Genomic DNA, 25,868 nt, shown 5'->3' with positions numbered 1-25,868 from the left:
GGGAGTGAGTTGGGAGTACAGCTGTGAAAATATCCTGGATGGGACACCGATCTATTTCAGTGCATCTCTCTCTCTCTCTCTCTCTCACTCACACACACACACACACACCCCTATGGACAATTTAGCACAGTCAAGCCAATCCACCTAACGGCATGTTTTTTTCAGGAGGTGGCAGGAAACCAGAAGAAATGGGGGAAAAAACACCACCACAGACATTAACTGAAGGATAGGATTGAACCAGGGATGCTTGAGCTGTGAGGAAGCAATGGTATCTACTCTACCAGCATGCCAGCCTGAAGAACAGTTGCTCTATTATGTTTTCTTTGCATATCTCACATCCCACATGAGCAACTCAGTCATTGAATGTGTCAATTCCCAACACTATTTACTATCTTTCCCATACATCTAAATGTCTAAAATAAATTATTTTGTTACTGTTCCATTACAACACTTGGTAATTCAGCAGTCTTGGTGTCTGAAGCTACTGCCATCCACACCCCAATAATAAACCCTCTTTAAATGTCCCTTAAATCCTTTCCTCGTGCAATCTTAATCCAAAATCAAGATCTGTGCTTGTGTGTTGAGATAAACAGTTCGGATTTCCTGCTGCCACCTTGGTAACAGCATGTTATTTCGTGCCCTTTGAAATTAGACCTCTGCTTTGTGATATTTTAAATTACGACACCTGAAAGCAATATAAATATTCTTGTTTTATTTTGAAAGGACACACAGTGATATCTCAAATCAGCCTAACCTTTTCATTGAGGCCCTGCATAAATAGTTGCTTTATTAGTCATACCTAGAATTATATTTCATTTCAACACGAGGGTCACTGCAGGTCTCCAGCAATGGAATTTTCACTCTTTCTGGAGCACCTAAATGTCTCCCACCAGGTATCTGAGCAGATCATTCATCAGAGGTGTGGGTTTTTTTTTTTTTACGTTCACTGGAGTGGAATGTTCATGAACCGACGGTTAAAGTCAGTGGTGTATCTGACAATGAACCACATCTCGATGCATTATGACACCTTATTTTAGCACAGGAAGAGTACAAAGAGATGTAAGGGTGGGAAGCAAGCTAAATGGCAGAGATATCAAAAAGATTTTGAGGGTAAAAATTTAGAGGAACATGAAAGTAAAGTAGTGTGAGAATAACAATGGAATGACAACAATATATGTATGTGTGTGTCAGGGGTGTTACACCTGCCACAATATGTGGCATACATTGTAGTTGTTTTTTTGTTTTGTTTTTAAAGTGTTCTTCAGAGGATCTTTGATGGCTCATTGGATAATTAAAGGTTCTTAGCTTTCAAAACAGTGTTACACTTGGAACATTTTATGACAGGGTAATGCATTGAAACTTTCACTTCAGGCTATGGCTATCCTGTGAACACCTTCTCCTGTCTGAGCTGTGGGTCACTCCACCTCCCTCATAGTTGGCCTCTGGATTGCTTTTCTGACTAATGTCCTCCTTACCCAGTCACTGACTTTTGATAAATGGCTTCCTCTAGGCATGGTTGTGCCATATTCTTTCCACATTTTAATAATGGATTTTTTTGTTATTGTTTTTTTTTGTACATAGAATTACAAACAAAATTGAACCCCACACATCCCTTTAATAGTATGGGCCAATCTGGTGTAGACCCATGACATATAATCGCAATTATAAGTCCACTTCAGTTCCATGTTGTATCAGCATAAAATGTGGAAAAGTGCAAATTTGCGGTGGTGGGGGGGGACTGGAATACATCTCCAAGGCACTGTATAAGGATGGAATGACAAAAATGGATTTCAGCCAGGCTTGTTTTTCACAGAGACCTGATGGCGCTTTGATTTGAAAATTCGGTGTAGAAGAGTGAACATCAAAGCCCTTCCTCCTACTACTGCCACCCTCAAATAGCCATCAGCTTTGTGGGAAGATAAGGTGCTCTATAGTGCTTGTCTTGTTCTCTCCGACAGGACAGGCACTGGAAAGACAATAGGGGATATGTATATCAAAAAGAAAAGAGGAGAGATGCAGATAAAAGCACTATACATTGAGTTTCCTCACACACTGATGTGTGTCTTCTCAGGCTGATGAAGCCTGTTTTTAAGGCCTGTCAGCTCCACTATGGTGAGAGAAGTGTGTTCTAAGGATCATGTCACAAAAATGAACCACACATTGTTGCCAAGTGGGATTTTACAAGCAAAAATGACAAATTACAAAGCAGTGGAAGAAACGCAGCTGGGTGCCACAGCATCCTCAACAAACAATTGCATTTTTTTTATGCCAACAGGCAAAGCTATTGCAGGCAGCGCTTTCTCATTGCAGCAATACACAATAAGCCAAAGCATTCAGAGATGCATGTCCCACCAGCAACCTGGCACATTGTATAATTTGCAGGCAGAGGTTATACATGAAACACGGCGCCAAATGCCTGAGTGTCCTCAGGCTGTGATGTTAGTGTAGCACGGCTTGGCTCGCTTCCATTTGCTTGGGTGCTAGTGTATGGAGAGCAGAGCAGTCACCCTCTCGCAGCTGTTATTACTGCACTTGGCTACGGACATTTATGTGCAAAAACAACACAAGGATACAAAGGCTTACCAGCCTGTGTATCTTTCTTGCTGACCCACTGTGCGGATTCAGATGACCTCCCACTAAACAAGGCCTAATGTCAACAAATGGAGCAGCACTCGTTTACTGAGTCAACACTATGAAGGAGGCAATGCATTTTTGAGAGCAAGCCTGGTGCTAGCTGCTGCATTCCAAAGAAACTTTTTTGCACAGTCAAGGTTTGCAGAAGAAAATTCTGCAATGAATTTTTAATAAGGCAATTAGTATTTGAATTATTAAAGCTTTCACAGACACAAAACATCAACTGTTCATAGCCTTACATTCATTAATTCCTTACATTTATTTATTTGTGAGTGGTGCAGTGGGTACCATTGCCACTTCACAGCTCTAGGCTTCCTGGTTCGATCCTGAGCTCGGGTTCCGGTCTATGCAGACTTTCCCGTGTTCTTGTGTCCATGTGGGTTTCTTCTGGGTTCTCCAATTTCCTACCACCTCCCAAAATCATGCCAGCAGGTGGACTGGTGACACTAAATTGTCCCCTGTGTATGAATGTGTGTGCATAGTGCCCTGCACTGGACAGGCGTCCCTGCATCATGTATTCCTGCTTCACACTTCCCAGCATAGGCTTCAGATACACCATGACAGTGACCAGGATAAACTGAAGATGAATGAATGAATGTTTTATTTTTTTAAGATTTCCCAAATGTCTTAATAATTTAGCGTCATGGTTTTGGACTAGGATTAAAATCACAGCTGTGCGTCTGTCCTTAGCTTTGCATCTGTGGATGACCAAGTCACTGGAGAGGCTTTGCTATCAGAAGCTCAGCCAGGTCTCTCTCTCTCCCTCTTTTTTTTTTTTTTTTTTTTTTTTTAAAGCACTGGAAGGCTTGCCTAGTTTATCAGAACTCATTTTTCACACCAGTGTATCCTCTAGAGAGACTCCCTTTCTTTAGGACAAGCTAAAGCATTATCACTACAGGTATAGGTGTACCTATCTCAATCCATCGCAGACACTCATTCCCTTTACAGTGTCCGAGGATACATCAAACGTCTTATTTTCAGTTTGCTGGCTCGTGCCTGGGTATTTCTGTAATGAGGTGACACGTGGTTATCTTCTTCCTTTGATCAGAAGAATATGAATTATTTGACAGTCTGATACAGCAAGCTTTTGGAGGTATTCTCATTCTCCAATTGTTCACCATGAAATAAATTATACAGAAATACAAAGAGAGGATGAGGGGAACAGTGTGTCCTTCACAGGACCCTTGAGTGTAGTTGTTACATGTCATGTGGCTCTGAGCAATGGAGTGAATGAAGGAAAGGTCGTCTGTACCGGCATTGGCTGGCACACGTCTACCTTGCCTTAGGGAATTTCCAGCCAGGGTCTACCTCTGATGCACACGTCAATCGCGGTCCACAAAAGCCCATATTAATTGCAAGTACTATAGATAGTGACATCCCATAGAGAAGCAGGGACAAAGTGAAGGCAAGAAAAAAAAGAAGGCAGCAGCTCATAATCCGGTGGTGGGCGATGATACTTATGTAACCATAAATATTAATAATTTAAAGCAAACTATGCAACCAAAGCAACATTTTAATACTGCTACCTCGTCTGAAATTAAACTACATGTTAGTTTTCAACTGATTAACTGTAAAATACTGAGTATATCCATATTTCTCACTAATACAGCCTAAACAATTGTGTCAGATAACAGCATAAATGATTAGCATGGCTAGAGATGGCACTCCCACTCTAACGCTTTCTCAAGTTTCCTGGCTTAAAATATTCAACTCCCAACTCCGTGACTAGCCGGTAAAAAACTGCGACAATACAAAAAGACCTGCATATTTTATTTTATAGCATAGAAGCCAAACCATGCCTACCAAAGTCTACCCATCCTTAGGGAATAACACTGAACAGTAATATGATACATTAGAATAACGTGCAAATTAGAGGAACAGAGAATAGATCAAACTTGGAGTGTTTGTCGATATCAACAAACAAGCAAAAGAAAGGACAGATTCTAAAATTTGACTAAAACTTTCATGTTGACATTACTCAACTGCATATTGCAGTGTAAAGAAGTTACCTGAATACATTTGACCTTTGTGTGTGTGTGTGGTTTTGTGTGTGCGCGAGCGTGTGTGCGTGTGAGTGGGAGTGTACTGGCGCCAGCATGTTTCCTGCCATGCCTGCGATCTGAATTTGTCTGAGGTGCACATCATATGAAGCCTTTGTGAGTGGTCTGCCCGATCTTGAAAAACTATAGGAAATTTGTGCTGATCAGTTTTGCTGTGGCAAAATATTCCTATTCGGCTATTCGGAATGTGTAGACTAGACGGGACCACTGAATTAATGTTCATGTTGTTGCCTTTTCTCCCAATTATGCTGGGGTAAACTGGGTTAGATCCGATTCAGAGGGCCAGGGATCCTCTCAGCGTCCAAGAGATGAAAAATTCTAAAGTGTATGGCAAAAGGAAAAGCAAAGAGCAGAAGCCAATTTGCTGACAGATCATTCATCTCCAACTGAAAGAAAGCATGCGTGGAGGGTCCAAAGAATTCATAAATTTCACACATACACTGATGCTACCTCAGTAAATTCAGAACCAGAGAAGGAAGGAGGATGTTCAGACTGCACCTGTCCTACTTTAGCTTGACTAATGAACTCGAAATGTCCTGAATCTGTCCACTAGTGGGTGAGGAGGGCAGCGGTAAACAGGAGCAAGTCCCTTGGCTGGCACAGAGTGCATGCCACTAAACAGTGATGGATACGCAACGTCATCCCTGGACACTGGGCCAGGCTCAGCAGGTGCACCGAGACACCAACATATACCCATACATTCACACACATGCAATGGTTAAATGTACAGATTTAACATATTTATGTAACAACAATATGCACTTTCTGAGTCATCTCAGCATAAAGACAAAGTTTTTAAATCTATTTTATAATCTGTTCTTTTATTGATTTCTTGACATAACTGTCCACAATCATCATGCACAGCGAATGAGTTGTTTGATTTAGTATGATTTCTAATCTGTTGTTAAACATTCTATTAGTGTTTAATCATATTCCCTCATTTACATTTGAAACCTACTTGATTACATTTTAGCACTCACATTTACTAATCACTAAAAATCAGATTGACTAAAAGCTAATAAAATCAGTGCCTGATGGACAAGTTACAAGTATACTCCATTTGTAGCTCAAAAAAAAAAAAAGCTCAAATCTCAACCCCTTAAGGGTTCTTTAGCTGTCAATCTGTAGGACTGTTCAAAGGTTCTATGTCAAATCCTATATCAAAGGCTGTTTCTCAATTCTAAGAATGCAAAGACCGGTCTTGCCAGGCTACTTTGGAAGAACGATCTCTGACGGACAAGAGGACATACTCTAGACACATACTGGACACATCTTTTTGAGAATTGAGATGTGCAACAATCTTCCTGTTGCACAATTGACCATCCCAGTGAATTTCTAGTAGTGGGACAGGATTGTCGTCTTTTCAGTGCTCCCTACGTAATATGTTTCAGCTGGTTAATAGATTTACTGTTAAATGGCTGACTATACAAAAGTTCATTAAGCATGTTTTAATGTAGTAAGCCCACTGTTTGCAACTGCGACCTCACGTTAACTAAAATCTAAGCTAAAATGTTTTACCGTTACCTCAGGATGGAAGATTAATTAAAATACTTCTGAGGGATAAATTTGACTTTTCAACAACCTTATATATATCTCAATCTAAATCAGATCACAAAATCAACCTTTTTAGATGCATATTTAGGTTACTGTCATTAAAAAGGATGTTAAAACTTAGTTATGGGTCAGGTGTTCGTCATACATCATTGTTTTACCGCAATGACTTCTGGGACTTCAAGCTGGTTCGGAGTTCTCAAATTTGCATCTGATGCATCCTTGATATCAAGAACACATCCGGGTAATTTTATCCCGTTTACTTGTGTTCTGGAGTATTGGAATTGAACTCTGACGGTGGATGATGACGTAGCACGAGTACACAAGGACACAAGAACACATATCGAGAAACGGCTAAAGTGCTTCCCGATCAGAAATGGCTTCATGCTAGAACTCTTTTAGGACGTTAAGAACCCTTTGAAAATATGATGCCAACAGTCCACCCCTGCCTACCCAATCAGCTTATGGGTTATACTAAATGTGAATAATGACACTGATACAGGATATCTGTTTTAAAGGATGCACCGTCCAAACACTATCCAAATCGTCAGTGTGCTGCAGAGGCCTTGCATTTCAAATACGTCTATAAAGGTCCAGTCTTTCAGATACTTTTGAATTAAGTCAAGACAAATGTAACAGTGCTATACAGTCCTCCCAAACACATTTTGCCACCCAGTCATTGTATTTAAGCTGCTAAATTGAGTAAAAATAGTTTAATATACCATGTACAGCAAAGCCTACTAGCATGTTAATCATTTAGCTTCTCTTTAAAAGTTCTATATGTGATGCACTACATGGATAATATATGGGATTACACACCCACATACTGCTGCCTTACACATATAATGTGTTACATTTTCGTTTGATATTACTGGGGAAAATAACTGGCTGACTGTGAGTTACTGGTAGATGTATTTCAGAATGTAGCAGCTCTGAACTGACCCTGTCAGGAAAAAAAGAGGTCTAAGAGAACTGTGATCCCTGTCACATCCCTCTGTGCCTCAAGCTTGTCTCTCTCTCTCTCTCTCTCGCTCACACACACACACACACTGACACACATCTCTTCTCCTATCATACTCATGCTGCAATCTGTAGTCCAGAGGATAATGGAGCTCTAATTAATTTCTAAATCCAGCCTATTCTCAAAGACGAACAACGCTCAAATCTCTCTTTTGATGAATATGCTGATTGCAGCGGTATTCAATTAAGATGTTCCAAAAAAACCATCAATGCATTCTAGTCAGTAAATCATCACATAAGTACTGCAGATCAGCTTTGTTCCAGATTCCTCCCCCACCCTCTTATGTCAGTCAGACCTAATGAGTTCTTGATTTGTTTGATGCTACAAATACCCTGGTGTACTCAAAGAGTTAAGAAGAATCTAATTACTTCCTGCAGTTGTTGTTATGGACAAAATAAAACAGGAAATAACACACAGCCCTTAATGGACCCAATCGAAAGTGATTGTGCAGAGTTTCAGGTATAGCCATAGCTGTAAGTAAAAGGAATCTCTGACACAAGGGTCCTTTCAGTGCACTGGATAAAATGGACTTCACTCCAGCCAACCTGAAAAGGGAAAGACAACTACATTTATCTCAATCAAAGTAAAGACCGGCCTCTATGGATGGCAAGCTTTCAACACTCCGATAGTGTACCCTGTCTGTGCCGTTTCTAGCCTTCGCTCCTAACTTAACAAATCCACTACAATACAGACTGATCAAAATATAAATTGGTACAGATTGAGTAAGTGTGTATCTTTGTGACAACTGCCTTGTAAATGACAGGGCTCACAACATTCTGGCAAACAGAACAATAATACAGAGGGAGCGGCACGTATGTTCGACAAATGACTGCCAGTTTGGATTGCAAATTTGGAGCCGCACATTCTTAGCAAGCCTCGCAATATTGCATGACAAAAGAAATCAAACTGTCTTCTAAATACTCGGGACAAAATAATGAAGGAATAATAAAAGAATTCGTTTGACAATTGAAAGCGCCACAGACTAATTCACGATGCTGTTTAATCATCAGGGTAAGCGGTGGTGTAAGCAGGTCACAGCTCGCTGTATAGTTAAGTAAAAATGGAAGCGGGGAAGTTGAGTGTGACTGTCAAACCGGCGCAGCGTTATGGGTCTGAGATCTCAGCTTGATCATGGCTGTGGGGTTTAAACCTGCATCCAGCACAGGCATTCACCCATGTCTCAGGTTGTTTGCAGCATCACTGGGCACTGAGTCTGTGTCACAACTGGCAAATAATAGACAGGAGGGTTCATTTGGGCTAAAAGCAAATTAAGTCAGGGTTATGATTGTTAAGATTGAAATGAAGTGAACAGAGTTCCCTCGCTGCAGTGTGGTGTTTGAGCTGCTCTTAGTTCAGATGAACTGATCTCAACAATTTTGTAAAAACCAACTGCTGAAAGTTACTAAGTACCATAGATTCCTAATTAAGACTAAAGTTTTTGTTTGCTGCCCGACAGTGTGTCCCATTTAGGGTGCATTTCTGCCTTGTGCACAGAGCTCTCAGGAGAAGATACGGATCCACAATGATCCTGACCAGGATAAAACACTTATTGAACACAAGTGAGTAAATGAATGAATGGGTTTTTTTGTGCTTTTTCTGAATGCAACATTTTTTTAAACTTCTCTGAAATATGAAATGATACCTATGAAAGAAGTAAGCACGTAGAGCACAGGTGTCAAAATCTAGCCTAATCTAGCACAAATTTTCAAAAACAAATATTTTACCAGTCTGTAGTACTCACTATTCAAGATTTTCAGACCATCTAGACCTGTAACGTACTCAGCACCCATGTTCTGTACATGTATAGCCTGCAGAGGCTTGCAACTCACAAGGCTGAAAAGCCAACTAAAATCAAGGCCTATACAGTGAGGGAAAAAAGTATTTGATCCCCTGCTGATTTTGTACATTTGCCCACTGACAAAGAAATGATCAGTCTATAATTTTAATGGTAGATTTATTTGAACAGTGAGAGACAGAATAACAACAAAAAAAATCCAGAAAAACGCATGTCAAAAATGTTATTAATTGATTTGCATTTTAATGAGGGAAATATGTATTTGACCCCTCTGCAAAACATGACTTAGTACTTGGTGGCAAAACCCTTGTTGGCAATCACAGAGGTCAGACGTTTCTTGTAGTTGGCCACCAGGTTTGCACACATCTCAGGAGGGATTTTGTCCCACTCCTCTTTGCAGATCTTCTCCAATTCATTAAGGTTTCAAGGCTGACGTTTGGCAACTCGAACCTTCAGCTCCTTCCACAGATTTTCTATGGGATTAAGGTCTGGAGACTGGCTAGGCCACTCCAGGACCTTAATGTGCTTCTTCTTGAGCCACTCCTTTGTTGCCTTGGCCGTGTGTTTTGGGTCATTGTCATGCTGGAATACCCATCCACGACCCATTTTCAATGCCCTGGCTGAGGGAAGGAGGATCTCACCCAAGATTTGACGGTACATGGCCCCGTCCATTGTCCCTTTGATGCGGTGAAGTTGTCCTGTCCCCTTAGCAGAAAAACACCCCCAAAGCATAATGTTTCCACCTCCATGTTTGACGGTGGGGATGGTGTTCTTGGGGTCATAGGCAGCATTCCTCCTCCTCCAAACATGGCGAGTTGAGTTGATGCCAAAGAGCTCCATTTTGGTCTCATCTGACCACAACACTTTCACCCAGTTGTCCTCTGAATCATTCAGATGTTTATTGGCAAACTTCAGACGGGCATGCATATGTGCTTTCTTGAGCAGGGGGACCTTGCGGGATTTCAGTCCTTCACGGCATAGTGTGTTACCAATTGTTTTCTTGGTGACTACGGTCCCAGCTGCCTTGAGATCATTGACAAGATCCTCCCATGTAGTTCTGGGCTGATTCCTCACTGTTCTCATGATCATTGCAACTCCACGAGGTGAGATCTTGCATGGAGCCCCAGGCCGAGGGAGATTGACAGTTCTTTTGTGTTTCTTCCATTTGCGAATAATCGCACCAACTGTTGTCACCTTCTCACCAAGCTGCTTGGCAATGGTCTTGTAGCCCATTCCAGACTTGTGTAGGTCTACAATCTTGTCCCTGACATCCTTGGAGAGCTCTTTGGTCTTGGCCATGGTGGAGAGTTTGGAATCTGATTGATTGATTGCTTCTGTGGACAGGTGTCTTTTATACAGGTAACAAGCTGAGATTAGGAGCACTCCCTTTAAGAGTGTGTTCCTAATCTCAGCTCGTTACCTGTATAAAAGACACCTGGGAGCCAGAAATCTTTCTGATTGAGAGGGGGTCAAATACTTATTTCCCTCATTAAAATGCAAATCAATTTATAACATTTTTGACATGCGTTTTTCTGGATTTTCTTGTTGTTATTCTGTCTCTCACTGTTCAAATAATCTACCATTAAAATTATAGACTGATCATTTCTTTGTCAGTGGGCAAACGTACAAAATCAACAGGGGATCAAATACTTTTTTCCCTCACTGTAGTGTTGTGAAAAAGTATTTTTCATCCTGATTTCTTCTGTTTTTGTTTATATCTCATACTAAGTAGTTTTAAATCGTCAAACGAAATACAACATAAAACAAAGGCAACCCGAGTAAACACACAATACAGTTATTATTTTTTAATTGAAGCAAAAACAGTTGTCCAAAATCTATCACCAAAGTGAAAAAGTAATTGCCCCCTTAAACTTGAAATCTGTTTGTGCCACCTTTAGCAGCAATAACTGCAACCAAACACTTCCAATACCTGGAGATTGGTCTTTCACTTACTTCTAGGACTAGGACTTACTCCTACGCTTTGGATCATGGTCTTGCTGCATAATCCAGTTACGCTTAAGTTTCAACTTATGGACTGAAGACCGGACATTCTCCTTTAGGATTTTCTGGTAGAGAGCAGAATTCATGTTTTCCTCAATTATCGCAAGTTGCCCAGGCTCTGAAGCAGCAAAGCATCCCCACACCATCACACTTCCACCACCATGCTTGACCGTAGGTGTGGTGTTCTTTTTGTGGAATTCTGTGTTTGGTTTACGCCAGATGTAAAAGGACCCCTGTCTTCCAAACAGTTCCACTTTCGACTCAATCCACAGAGCATTCTCCCAAAAGGTTTGAGGATCATCAAGGTCTGTTTTGGCAAATTTCAGAGGAGCCTTAATGTTCTTCTGGGTTAGCAGTGGTTTTCACCTCGCCACTCTTCCATGGATGTCATTTATGTCCAGTGTCTTTCTGATACTGGAGTCATGAACAGTGACCTTTATTGATGCAAGAACCCCATCCAGCTGAACCCCATTATGAATGCAGCTTCATAGATTTGGGGAAATAGTAACTAATGGGGGGCAAATACATTTTCCACAGGCCCAGTTGGTATTGGATAACTGTTTTGCTTCAATAAATAACATTATCATTTAAAAACTGTATTTTGTGTTTACTCAGGTTGCCTTTGAAACAATTTAGTACGAGATAAACTGCACTCCACTAAAAGTGGCACCCTTAGTAAATATGAGCAAAGAAGGCTGTGAAAAATTCTTTATTGTTAAACCTTTTGATCTTTTGTTAAAAAAAAATATATATACTCCACTCTCATGGATATCAAACAATTGCAAACACAACACAGGTTTATCTAAAAAATATATCTGTTAAATATAGGTGTGCAGCCCTATGAATTCATTTAAGATAAATATATTTGATGTATATTCCCATTGATATTTGACAGTTTTTTTAGTACACTATGATTTCCTGGTGGCATAGGACAAATTCCCTTAGTCATTCATAACAATGGGTAAGTAAAAGGAATATAGCTGTGACGTGCGGCAAAAGGCTGTTGAGCTTCACAAAATGGGAAGTGGCTATAAGAAAATAGCAGGAGGATTGAACATGCCCATTTCCACCATCAGGGCAATAATAAAGAAGGTCCAGTCAACTGGAAATGTTATGAATCAACCTGGAAGAGGACATGTGTCAATATTGTCTCAACACACTGTGAAGAAGATGGTTCGAGTAGCCAAAGAATCTCCAAGGATCACTGCTGGAGAATTGCAGAAGTTAGTTTCGTCTTGGGGTCAGAAAGTCTCCAAAACTACAATCAAAGTTCACTCAAGCGTCTTCAGTTTGCCAGACACTACTGGAACTTCTAATGGGATCAGGCTCTATGGTCAGATGAAACCAAAATAGAGATTTTTGGCAATAAACACCAGACGTAGTTTTGGCACATACAGAAAGGTAGCCATATGGAAAAGTACCTCATACCCATGGTTAAATATGGTGGTGGCTCTTTAATGTTTTGAGGCTGTTTTTCTGCCAGAGGACCTGGACATTTTGTGAGGATACATGGACTATCAAATATCAACATATATTAAATGAAAACCTGACTGCTTCTGCCAGAAAGCTTAAAATGGGCCATGGTTGGATCTTCCAGCAGGACAATGATCCAAAACATACATCAAAATCAACACAAAAATGGTTTACTGACCACAAAATCAAGGTCCTGCCATGGCCATTCCAGTCTCCTGACTTGAAACCCATAGAAAATCTGTGGGATGAACTGAAGAGGAGAGTCCACCAGCATGGACCTCTAAATTTGAAGGATCTGGAGAGATTCTGTATGGAGGAATGGTCTCAGATCCCTTGCCATGTATTCTCCAACCTCATCAGGCATTATAGGAGAAGACTCAGCTGTTATCTTGGCAAAGGGAGGTAGCACAATGTATTGATTAAAAGGGTGCCAATAATTGTCGCACACCTATATTTAACAAAGATTTTTTTTTCATAAACTTGTGTTGTGTTTGCAATTGTTTGATATCCATGAGACTATTTTTGTGAATTTTTTTAACAAAAGATCAAAAAGGTTAAACAATAAAGACAAATTTTCACAGCCTTCTTTGCTCATATATACCAAGGGTGCCAATATTAGTGGAGGACACGGTATACACAAAAACAGAAGAAATCAGGATAGGGCAAATACTTTTTCACAGCACTGTACTGTATCTGCTGTATTTAAATGCACGTCAGACCAGTATCTACAAATTATTCAGAAAATGCTCTGTGTTGGCCTTTAGTGTGATTCAGTCACTGACTACAAATCCTGAAATGTATCGCCCAGTGTAGAGACATAGAAATAGGTTGGAGGGGAAAATGTCGATGGAGACGAGAGATATGGGAGACTATGAACATGCTCTTAGCAGAAATAAGCCAATGTGAGTTCTTCTTAAATAGTTTCTATTACCCCCTTCTTATTCCTAGAAATGTCCTATGGACCATTTTCACAACAACCGTGTAGTGATATGTTGTGATAATGAACAGTAGAGTTTCGGTTGCTACATTGAACATTGTATGTTACTGAAATGAATGGGATGCAGTGAATCCAAACTAATCACAGTATATTCAGGATTAAGGTAAGCAATAAATATCTACATTTTTCACACTTTTTACACAGCTACCTCATTTGTTTAAGTCATTCACTGCAGTAGCTAATGAACACCGCACCAACAAACTAGCTAGCTATCATTCACAACAATCAGGGTGTGATAAAAAATTGTCATTTGATAGTATTTATAACATATTTACACTATATGGCCAAAAGTTTTTGGATACCTGACCGAGCACACCCATGTGAGAATTCCCAAAAATGTTGAAAGCACACAGTTGTCAAGAATGCTTTTGTATGCTGTAAGAACTCCTTTTACTGGAACTAAGTGGCCCAAACATATTCCAACATGACATTTACATTTACGGCATTTGGCAGATGGCCTTATCCAGAGCAGCTAACATTCATCTCATTTATACAACTGAGCAGTTGAGGAGTAAGGACCCAGCAGTGGCAGCTTGGTGGTACTGGGATTTAAACTTATAACCTACCATAAAGACTTGGTGTGCCAAGGCTGACATGGAAAAACTTGAGTGTCCTGCACAGAGCCCTGTCCTCAACCCCACCAAACATGTTTGGGATGAATTTGAATGCCAAATGAGTGCCACACCTTCTCACCAGACATCACTTTACCTCAGCAATGCTTTTGTGGCTGAATAAGCAAAGCCAAGGTGAAAACCTAGTGGAAAGCCTTCCCAGAAGAGTGGAGGCTGTTATAGCAGTAAAAGCCATGTCAACTTTGGAATGGAATGTTCAAAAAGCACATATGGGTGTGATGGATGAGTGTCCACATACTTTTCGCATTATAATGTACAAATGTTCACCTATCTGGAGGAGGAACAGCTGCATAGTCATGGATCTATACATTGCTATCTTTTCTGAGTTTGTCTAAAACATTTCACTGGATAACAGATGTTTTATCTGTCCATTTAAATCGAGTGGGTATCGTCCCATGTTTCTGACATTTACAACCAGTGGTTTTCAAGAAGTCAGATTTTTTAAAATGCTGGCTACATACACTTGTGCTGCTCATCCTTATCCTAGTAAAGCCATTTCTGTCTCAAAAGCATATCGGTTTGAAATGAGTGGAAGTCAGGGATGTTTGCTTGAATTATATGTGCATTTAGGGATGCTGCAATGATTGCAAGATGTATTTGCTGCCTCACTGGAAGTTCTGAAACGCTTCTACTTACGCTTTCACATTCATAAATAGGGAAGTGTGAAAAGGGTTGACTGGTGTTAACTGATAGAATAGTTAATGTTAAAAAGGAATAGCCTTACATTATGGTCCTTCAAAAGCTCACAAAAATGCTGATGTGGCCTGGGCAGACTTAGAGGGAAAACCAAACAGAGACTGAATTTAAATAAAAATTAAAAAAAAAAAAAAAAACAGCTGTAGCATTTTTTATGTTAAGAAATGTGTGTATATATATATATATATATATATATATATATATATATATATATATATATATATATATATATACACATACACATACAAGGAATATTTAATAAGAGGTCCCCCTGTCACGGGGGACGAAGGGCCTTCGCAGTGGAGATATGATCTGAATGGTGTGGCGCCAAATTGTAATGGTGAAGATTGACATCAGGCCCTGGTGAAGAAGAAACTGGTGATTTAGTTTCACGGTGAGCTTTTGACTTAAATGGCTACTGTATAATTAACACTGAGGTTTTTGCTCATAGATTTGTTATTATATTAGTAAAGCTAGGGGAATTAAATTTTTTGGCAGGCAAGACTGTGTTACGGAAACGTATTAATGGCATTAGAGCTTTGCTAGTAACTTGTTCCGATTTGACTTATTTTGATCTGATACACCCTAACAAACAAGCTGAACGCACATGAATACACATGACTTTGTAACGGTGTGCATGACAGTGAAAGTTGTGCGTACCCAAAAATGCACAAAGAGACACTTGTTGACACACACACGGTCACACAATAGCTGACCTTAGGGCCAACTAAATGGAATACTTGAAATACATTTTTGTAGGTGAACTTATGTTCCACATGAGGCTGATGTAACAAGGTTTGGTGAATTAATATCACATTAAATGAAATGTCAATAATTTTTTAACTTTAAATATATAATAAAGTGAATGTGTGTGACCAGGATTGACTTTTGTAGCTACAAGTTACTACAAAGTGCAGTGCACCTAGTTTTTCCATATAGGTGGCGCTATAACTAAAAGCACAAAATCCTCATCACACATCATCCTGACAGCTAACACAAAGCTCCAAGCAAAGCTTTGTGTTTGTCATTACATTAGGAATCCACCGTAACAACCTTGATTTACAAATCAACTCTCTCTTTAATTACATATTCACTATTCTCTCTAGTTTTTGTTAAATAAATGTCCAACAAATCTGCTAAAGACCAATGTTTGCATGCATTACACTCCTTTTTAAATAGACACCACCATTATTATATTCTATGCTATCCAAATGGGCATGATTGACAATGTCTATTCAGTAAACAAGTTAATATAAGACTTCCTTCAAAACAGCACAAAGTTCTACACAGTTCCAATTTGTCATTACATCCTGTAACACAGTAGAAAATGTGCCTACTAGCCTCAACTACACCTTTACAAATATAGGCTCTCACCACAAGTGGATTTACAAACTATATATTTGTGCTCTTTCTCTTTAAGCATCTACATACTACCTCCCTTTTCAACTCTATTTGGCTTCATGTGTATGCCATGCCATTTCTGCCTGAAGCATCCATACAGGAAAATTTGACACACAAACACACTGTGTCAACACATTGATGTAGGAAAATTGCAAGTAAATCAAACAAACCTCATACAAGTATATCAAAGTGCAGTGCCCCTACTTTTCCATATAGGTGATGCTACAACTAAAAGCACGCAAGTCAAATGGATGTAATCAGGACTTGCTATTGAGTAACTACTTGAAGTTTGAAGCCCATCATTCAAACCAGCACAGAATTATTCACACTTCCTATTTAGCATGGCATCATTTATGGCAATGACAACGCCTTAAATCACAGATCACTGAACCCAAAACAAATCAATCTTCCACCTTAATTTTCTAGGTTTACGTGACTATTTGTCAAGCAAATCAGACCAACCCTCTAGTAAATCAACATGAATCCATATGGTAAACCCATATAAACTCTTTACAGTGCAATATAACAGTTTCAGTCTAGGTGGCGCTATAACGAGGACTCATAATTGTCACATTACTGTAATCAGGAGTGACACATTAGTAGTCATGCACAAATTGAGGCTGATCAAACCAAACATCATCAAGTTATGTCCTCCTTGTTTGGTGTGGTGTCTCATACAAATCAATTTGCAGCCATTATGTCCTCATTTGATAAATCCACTATTCCTTGGCAATTTATAATCATATACCTGAAGTTTATTCCAACCAAATTTAAAGGAAATCCTCTGAACTCTCTAGGAGTATGAAAGAATTTCTGAAAAATATAGAAATATATAGAAAAAATACCAAAATTGGCCAACTTTGTTGGGCAGAGTCATGCAAACCAATGTTAAAAATTTGTACAATGATGACATTCATGCTCATGCCAAATTTCATGACTGTCAAACCAACTGTCTCCTTACCATTAAAACCTCTGAATCTGATTTAGTGTTGTGTGTCAAGCAAATCTATTGCCCACCATTACAACCTCGTTTAAGATATCCACTATTCCTTTGCAATTTATAATCACATATTTCTAAGTTATTATCTTTGTAGAAGGAGTATGAAAATGTTTGTTAAAATTTTATAAAGACACATGAAACTTTCAAAATGGCCGACTTCCTCTTGGCGGGGAGATAATACAAGCCAATGGGAAATTTGTCCGACATGATGTAGACAATGTCTCCACCAAAATTCGTAAATATCAAACAAACTTTGTGGCAACCACAACAATAAACTAATTCAGAAATGTTAGAGGGTGCTATGGAGTCAACTGGCCAAAACTTAAAAGAAATGACCAAAGAATTATAAAATCTGGGCAAAGTGTGATGAGTATGCCAAATTTCCCTGCCATTGTGCGCACTTACAAGGGTGTTAAATTTGCATTCAAAACATAGGTGGTGTTATGGAGCTCAGGAGGCACACCTATGCTAAACTGCAACACCAAATGAAAAGCTGTCCAAACAGAAATAGAAATTGTAAGCCTCTCAAAACACCATGGGTATGTTTGAAAACCCAACATTCTAGCCAACATGGCTGAACTCCTTTTGGGCAGAGTCAGGCACAACCAAGTGAACCTTGCCCTACATGATGAATGCAATGACCATACCAAATCTTGTGCTCCTCCGAGAAAATTCAAAATTCCACAGCCAAGCCTATTTACTACATCATGTTTTCATTTTCGCCAGGTATGATGCATATGCCAAATTTAATTCATTTTCAAAAATGAGTGTAATCGCTAAATAAAATAATAATAACAATAAACATGCCAAAAACAATAGGGCTTTGCACCTTCTGTGAAGGCCACTGTCGGCCTGCACCTCCGGTGCTCGGGCCCTAATAAATAAAAATAAAAAAGAACTGAAGCAGATAACTAATGGAAAATGCTATCCCTGCTATAACACAAAGAGAGAGATTACACAATGCTGAAAGATCATCTGTATACTTCAGCTAAGATATTGATCTTATAATGCTTTGGATCATATCAAAGCCCAGCAATGCTTTAATGTCTGCAAAAGAGCAGCATGCAGACATTTAGAAATTTCAAGCAATACAGAAAAGTGGTTTATTAATCTAGAATTAATTAGTGCTTGCAACACATGATTTCCAACAGATCTGATTAAATGCTGCGAATTAGGTCTAATTACTAAATGACCCATTATTCCATAATGACAACTTAATTATTAATTATTTTAATGCAAGTACCTTTACCCTGTACAAATTATAGTTTTTTTCTCTGCTCCACATAGAGGCCAAATGTTGATATCAATCATTTAATTAATCTAATCAGGACGAAATAATGGTTTCAGTTCAACTGCTATATGGACAATAGTGGCAAAGTCTATTTTGTTGGATCTTTCGGCTAAGAAAGGGATTTTTATGCCCTGTACACTGAGGGCTGCAGATCTGATTGCGGTTCAAGTTGTTCTAAAACAAACAATATGAAACCAATTATTTCTTTCAGTGTCTCCTGAAATATGTATGAGAGTACTTTTTCACTGCTGTGGAATAAACTACAATGTCATCCCACAACAAAAGTACACATCCTCTCTGGCTGAGCGCTGACTGTTACAAGCCTGAACCAACAACTCCAATAATAGACAGTGGCCTGGAGGCTGCTTAATAATACATCAATCTCCCAGTCTCTTCGCAAAATTTAATCCATCAACCAAACACACTCTGCTTTTCCACCTGTAGCCAACCATAGCTAAGAAACCAGATACTGAAACATCTGATACAGGCTCAATGAAGAACATGTTCTAAACACAGGTTCTTGACTGCAAATGAATGAATGAATCTAATAATAATAATATAACGAAAAATGTTTATAGTATCATTTGCATCAATGAACTTGTCATTACTAAAGTAACATAATTAGTGTTTACTAAACCTGGGGTCAAACGGAATCATGCAAAACCACAATGGTCATTAAATTGAAACTAAAAACAGAAACAATAATACACGAAACTAGCGTGAATGTGATCCTTTAACACTGTACTCGAATTTTACATTCTGAAGTATCTAAAAATAATTAATAAATGTGTGAAATAATAATAAAAAACAAACATTTGAGGTAGTACAGGTATTCATAGTTTCCTGTGAAATGGTAATATTTGAAGTTAAAGAATATAAATATAATATCTCCGTCGTCAACTCACACGTCAGTAAATTCAATGTCGTGAGAATTATTATAAGAACATGACAAATGTTTCGAAAGTTTGTCTGAAGTACCCAAATTTGTCCAGCAAAAACCTATGAGAGCACAGGCTTTCTGATATCAATAACATATTTCCATTATCTGTGCCCTTGAGCTTTGTAAGTGGGAGTAAGTCCAGAGATCATAAAGTACTCTCTGCAGTGCAATAAGACTTTTGCACTGTACATGCAATGGATCAACAGAGTCCGAATCCTGGCACCGCTCTATAAAGTTCACACCTGCAAGGCTCTCTAACCTCTTTCTGAATTAATGAAACAGATGTCGGTCTGTAGCTTTTGGTACATAATCCTGGTTTACCTTACATGCCCTTCCACCTAATAAAACATCAGGCTATGCTCAAATCACACATAAAAAAAGATTCACAGGACACCACAATACACTACTGTTTAACTCATTTATCTACTACATATACAGAACGTTAACAAATGACAGACTTTCACACTACCACACAAAATCTAACACAAAGCAATGGCACTGAGAAAGGCAGAACAGCAGGACTTCAATTTTTACTCACATTAAAACACCTACTCGGCACCCACAGAGCTAATGGGGGGTGACTAGTGTGATTTGCATCCCATCTCCATTTTCTGCTTTCTACTGGGTTGCTTGACTGTGTGTTTGTGTTGTTGTTTTTTCAAATTCCTCCACATTACTCACAAAGTGGGAATTTAAATAACTGCCTAAATATATTCTCCACTATAAACCCGCTTCCATTTCTCCTCGCTGTTATCGTTTACTGTCCCGTTCAGTCCATGTCTTGATTCGTATTTGTGTAATAAGTGCTAAAAGTCTACATGCAACCTAGAGGCAAGTAGAATTAAAAACAGTGCCACACGGGAACAAACATTAACAAAAAGACGGCATAATTTCGTAGGAAAATGGCTATAGATTTGGTAAGCATTGATGAAAAGACACCACATAATCAACATGCCCCCCGATTAAGATTACAGATAAGATTACGACCCAACAATCACTTTAATTTCAGAAGGAGTGCCGCAGCAGTTAAGCAATTATATTATTCGATGATGCAATTTCAAAAGCTCTGCTGTTTCCCTTAATTAACCAGGGTGAAGATTGGCGGAGAAAAGCGACCTGACTTTGATTAGAGTCAGACAGGCCTGCTTCATACAGAGATACCCCCTACCTGCATTCTGCCTCCATCACAGCCTCGTGTTGCTCACTGCGCCCACAAGGAAGGATGAGGGAGGGACAAGAGAACACAACAAGAAACAGAAAGATGAACATGATGCATGCAAAACACGAATAAAAACTGAATATAAAATGAAGTGAAAGGAGAACAAAAGGTGTACATGGTGAGACAAACTGGAATGGTGTGTCGTTATGCAGATATAATGATACCTTAGAATTCAAACAGTGCATCAAGGGAAGATCAAGAAAAACAGGTGTATAGATTAACATTTCAGGACTGTTAAGGAGGGGAAAAACACTTTCTACAAAGCACATTAAAATGAGCTGTATTTATGGATTTATTTATTTATTAATTGTGTTTACAATAATCTGTTTTACTACTGCGGCTATTCATCATCATAACATACTGTGGCTTGGATATTTTTTCCTTATATAATTCTTTACAAGTATCAAATGTGCTTTATATTCAGGAACAGATCATTAGCAGTCAGACGACAACTGCAGTATGCCACATGACTTAAAGATGAATGGTCTAATGTCACCAAAGAGTCAATTATGGTGTTTGGTTGAAGCAAGCCCACCGAGGCATTGTTAAATTGTTACCAAATTAGAACATATAAACAGTTTCAATTATTTACAAATACAGATTGATTTAAATCAGTGCCGTGTTAGGTAGGCAAAATTACATTACACTATAGTATAGGCTCAACAAATCTAAATCAACATGGAACAGAAAAGGTGTTCTTTGAAGAAAGAGGAGATTCTGAACACTGTTTAAGATATCTTGGGGGGGGAGTGAACCAGCAGATGCTTAAGGAACCAGTAGGTGGGAGAGTGATTCATGCTGCAAAATGTATTTAGAGGTACTGAGTGCAGAGAAAAAATAAACACCTTAGGGGTGGGGGGGATGGCAGTGGCAAGGGGACTTGAAACAACTGAAAAATGGTCACCTGTAGCATTTAGTAAAACTGGGGAATGTAATTATTTCTTTAACTGTTGAAAAATCCATTCAAGCAAATGGATGTTTTCACTGACATTTGGAATACACACAGACATGACTACACTATCAAATGCCAGAGGCCAAGAATTTCATAGGGAGGAAAGTAAGAAAGTAAAGTAAAAAAAAATGTAAATGTTCAGTAATGTCTGCTCCCGAGTGGGAAAAGCAAACGCTCTACTGCCGCAAGTTTGAATCCCGACGATGCTGCAGCAATCCATGACTGGAAGCCAAGAAAGCAAAATTGGCTGTGCTGTCTGGGTGGAAGGGACTCCATACTTTCTCTCCCCTGTCAATCATCGCAGCACTAGCCAATCATGGGCATCTGTGAGCTCATGCAAAAGAGGACATATTGTGCTTTCCTCTGAGTGTGTTATGCTGCCCTGTGATGCAGCATGAGCAGAAATTCGAAACAATGTAGTGGCTGGTTTCATGTGTTTTGGAGCAAAGAATGTGTTAGCCTTCACCCTCCCCGGTGAGGCAGGTGTATAACAGCGGAGAGGTCTTATATGCTCAGTAATATTAACTGTTGATCTGATTAGTTATTCTTAAACATTCGTAAATCTAAGCACTTCAAAATCAAATGTCTGTGCAACACGTAGATTAAAAGACAAGGAGTGCAATGTTTCTGTTGATACTGTACATATAAAACTGTACACCGACCTACAAAAAAATAAATAAATAAATAAAAGACTTGAGGCCACAACCAAGAATAAACACTAAGATTGGTGTCATTGATGATATAATTCTTTATTAGATTCTTGCCACAATGTTCTTGCCTCTCCCAGCCATCTGTCCCCGGTGAGGTGTCGCCTGTGCATTCTGTCACACATTGGCCCTTGAGGGGAAAGAATTGAGGGACAAGAGAAAGACAGAGAGTGTGCGGCACACACCTTCCACTAATATCTAAATACCCCACAGCCCAGCCTGCAGCCAGACAAGTGTACCGGGACTCAATATTTCTGATGCTCATTTTGGGCTGGAGTCATTACCCTGACAAAGTTATTAAAGTAAAGCCAGGCTACAGTGTGAGCATAACCATACAAGAGATATTGCATGATTACACAAACGATGACATTTTCAAAAGGACAGCATATATTAGGGGCTAGGAAAAATGCACTTAACATTCATCCCTGAAGAACTACTTAATCAACTGGCATGCCACTTCATAAAAAAAAACACAAGTGTTCTCCAACCTGCCTGCTGCTTCATGTTTTCACACAATCACCCACACATGTTTGGCGTCACACCTGATGATGCCTTAGCACTAAGCCCAGATGGAGCACTGTGTTAATGACGGGCCTAGCGGTGCACACTTCTGCGCTTAAAAAGCGCGTCCATCTCGCCTTACACTTCAATAACATGTAGAAAGACTGCATTATTATAACACACACTCGCACCCCTTCTTCAAGTCCCTTTACGCTTTCATGTCTATCCATCTCACTATTAAGTCCATAAGCATTTAAAAATACACGCCTCATCATCAAGTGTTCTCTCTCTCCCCCACTCCAAGCTTCTTCTTCCAAGAGACTCACCTTCCTACTCTCCTGCCTGAGAAAAAAATCTCAAAGATAAAACTAAGAAAAAGGCAGAGGCAGACAGATCCTCTCCAGCTGATGGTGTGCTGGATGAGACAAGATGGATACAGCCATAAGGCCAAAGCTATGGGACCTAAGGAACGGCAGCGGTTGCTTGGAGCCCACGCACCTTCCTGAGGGATGCTGTCTCATTAGCTGCTACCGCCTGCCTGCTGTCTGGCCATACTCCAATGCTTTATCCAAATCATAGTGGTGCAGATCAGCACTTCATTACTGCGTGAGACACACTTGAAAACGTTCACTCACTTGTCAACAGCCGTGTGCAGAACTCCCAGGAATGGCAATCATGAAGAGCACAAAAATAAGAATAAACCAAATTCTATGAATTTGAAATCTTTGTATTATTGTATTTTCTGAAAGGAACAATGTGCCACGTGTAATTCCTACCATGCATGTAAGTAGATTAGGTACCAAATTAGTGCTTTACTAAACTATGCTGTGAAGCTTGAAGGAAACAATCTCATTTCCATGAGCACAATGTGTGTGTCCATGAGCACAACCTTCCATCTTTGATAATCTGCACTAAATTATCCATTTCCAAGAAGTATCCCACAGGGGCATACCCAACTTAGACCAAAAAAATAAAGAAATAAATATAGAGGAAAAGATTATTTAATAAAAAATTATTTCAAAATAAATCATACACTTTGTTTGCAATTTTGGTATCATTCAGTGTACACTACATATTCATGTGTTTTGCATACATCAGTTTAAAAAAAAAAAAGAAAGAAAGAAAAAAAAGTAAAAAGTGGATCAAAGCATGTACGGCCTTCTGCCTTCCTGCAACCAGCTCCTCCTCCTGAATAAACATGCCGCTTTCATCTTCCCAAATCCAGACGCTTTGGGCAGAGAGTTGCCATTCTCAAGCCTCTGTCTGCGTGGATTATCATTCAATATACTTATGCCTACACAAGGGCAGTAAATGTATGTGGTTCTCCGAGTTTTCCCTTCATCTTTGAAGCAGCACTTCTGGGGGATTAAATACAAAATAAATGTGAAGCTGGCTTTAAGCGTTTAAACTGGAAATGTCTGTTCTTTGAAGGACAGATCAAGAACTCCATCTAATGTCAGGAGATACGGCATAAAAAGGCCACACTTGTAATTTGTTAAGTACCAGTACTGCTTGTTAAAGCCGAGACTATACACATGCATACAAGAACAACAAGGGGAAATATATAGGAATTAGATGGGACATGGGAAAAAAAAAAATATATATATATATATATATATATATATATATATATATATATATATATATATATATATAGAGAGAGAGAGAGAGAGAGAGAGAGAGAGAGAGAGAGAGATACAGAGAGAGAGAGAGAGAGAGAGAGAGAGAGAGACAGATAAAGCTCAGCAGGCATGAATTGGATTGGCTGAGGAAAAAAGACAAGATGTAGAGGTCTCGAAAAAGCAGGCAAGAATCCAGAAGCATCAGTGAGGAAGTAACGGTGTCTAGCTCTCTGAGCCATGGTTGTATGGAATGCTTTGTATGAAGCACCACATGGTTGTGGGAAGAACTCACACGGTTGCCTGCGAGACAAGGCACAAGCTTGGCCCTGGAAGTTAAAGCACACAACGTATCTTTGGAGCAAGATTGATAAACAGTTTACTCACACATCCACATTATGATCATGGTCAGAGCACTGTACAGGTGAATTCCTTAAACCCACCAAACAAACCCAAAAAGACAGTTTGTCTGAAATGTGCCTTGGTTGTGCACAATTCTTACTTTGGACTTTTTCTTGTGTCATACTGGCTCAAGTGAGGAACAAAATAAAGTCCAGCACCGCGGTCTGACAGCTTGATATAACTATAATATGGCTATGACTAAAAGCATGATAAAATGGCCTACATCCTTTGCACATATTATGCTTTTACAACCTCGATTCAGCATGCTATGGCTCAACTAAACCGTGTGCACAATTAGAATAAAAATGCTAACTACCAGGCTGATCAAGTGCTATTTTATAAACGACATGTAAATGTATACGCTACATATATATATATATATATATATATATATATATATATATATATATATATATATATATATATATATATATATATATACACACATACATATATATATACATATATAACAACTAGAAGTACAGAGGCAGCAATGTATTGGCAATACAGCTGGGTCCATAAGTACTTGGACAGTGACATTGTTGTCATTTTTGTAATTTTGCCTTTGTACACCTCAACAATGGATTTGAAATGAAGCAATCAAAATGTGACCAAAGAGTAGACTTTCAGCTTTGATCCAAGAGGTTTAACAAAAATACATTGGATTTAAACATTTAGCAATTACATCCATTTTTTACGCTTTCCCTCCATTTTCATAGTTGTAAAACGTAATATTAGTTTACAACAACACATATCTTCATATTAAGTCTTTTGTTCATTTCTTTCTGACTTTTTTGCACTTTAGTGTCCATGGTTTCACATAATAACAATGTCATTTCCAACACAGTCAATAATTATACCCTATTAAAGTCCAGGCTGGTTATAGCCACACGCTCTTTCATCATGGCTCAGTCCTAAGCTATGAGTAATTAAGGCCATTGGCAGACATCTTGAACACCTTTATATAAAAACTGGG

At 39.1% G+C, this 25,868-nt stretch overlaps 1 protein-coding gene across 2 annotated transcripts in view; it reads right to left on the bottom strand.

Annotated features, from left to right (window-relative positions):
* The window catches only part of ccser1 (coiled-coil serine-rich protein 1), a 97,779-nt gene that overhangs the window by 5,566 nt on the left and 66,345 nt on the right, over positions 1 to 25,868 (bottom strand). The window contains exon 10 of one of the 2 annotated variants that reach the window (XM_053625024.1): positions 20,661 to 20,696. The exons of the other annotated variant lie outside the window; for it this stretch is intronic. Within the exon in view, the coding sequence (XP_053480999.1) occupies positions 20,694 to 20,696 (3 nt within the window). The 3' untranslated portion in view covers positions 20,661 to 20,693. The remainder of the gene's footprint in view (positions 1 to 20,660; positions 20,697 to 25,868) is intronic. 2 annotated transcript variants of the gene reach the window in all.

This window comes from Ictalurus furcatus, chromosome 5 (genome assembly GCF_023375685.1).
Source record: "Ictalurus furcatus strain D&B chromosome 5, Billie_1.0, whole genome shotgun sequence".
Lineage (NCBI taxonomy): Eukaryota > Metazoa > Chordata > Actinopteri > Siluriformes > Ictaluridae > Ictalurus > Ictalurus furcatus.
The sequence above is the reverse complement of the archived record's forward strand: the minus strand, read 5'-3'. Positions and strand labels throughout refer to the sequence as shown.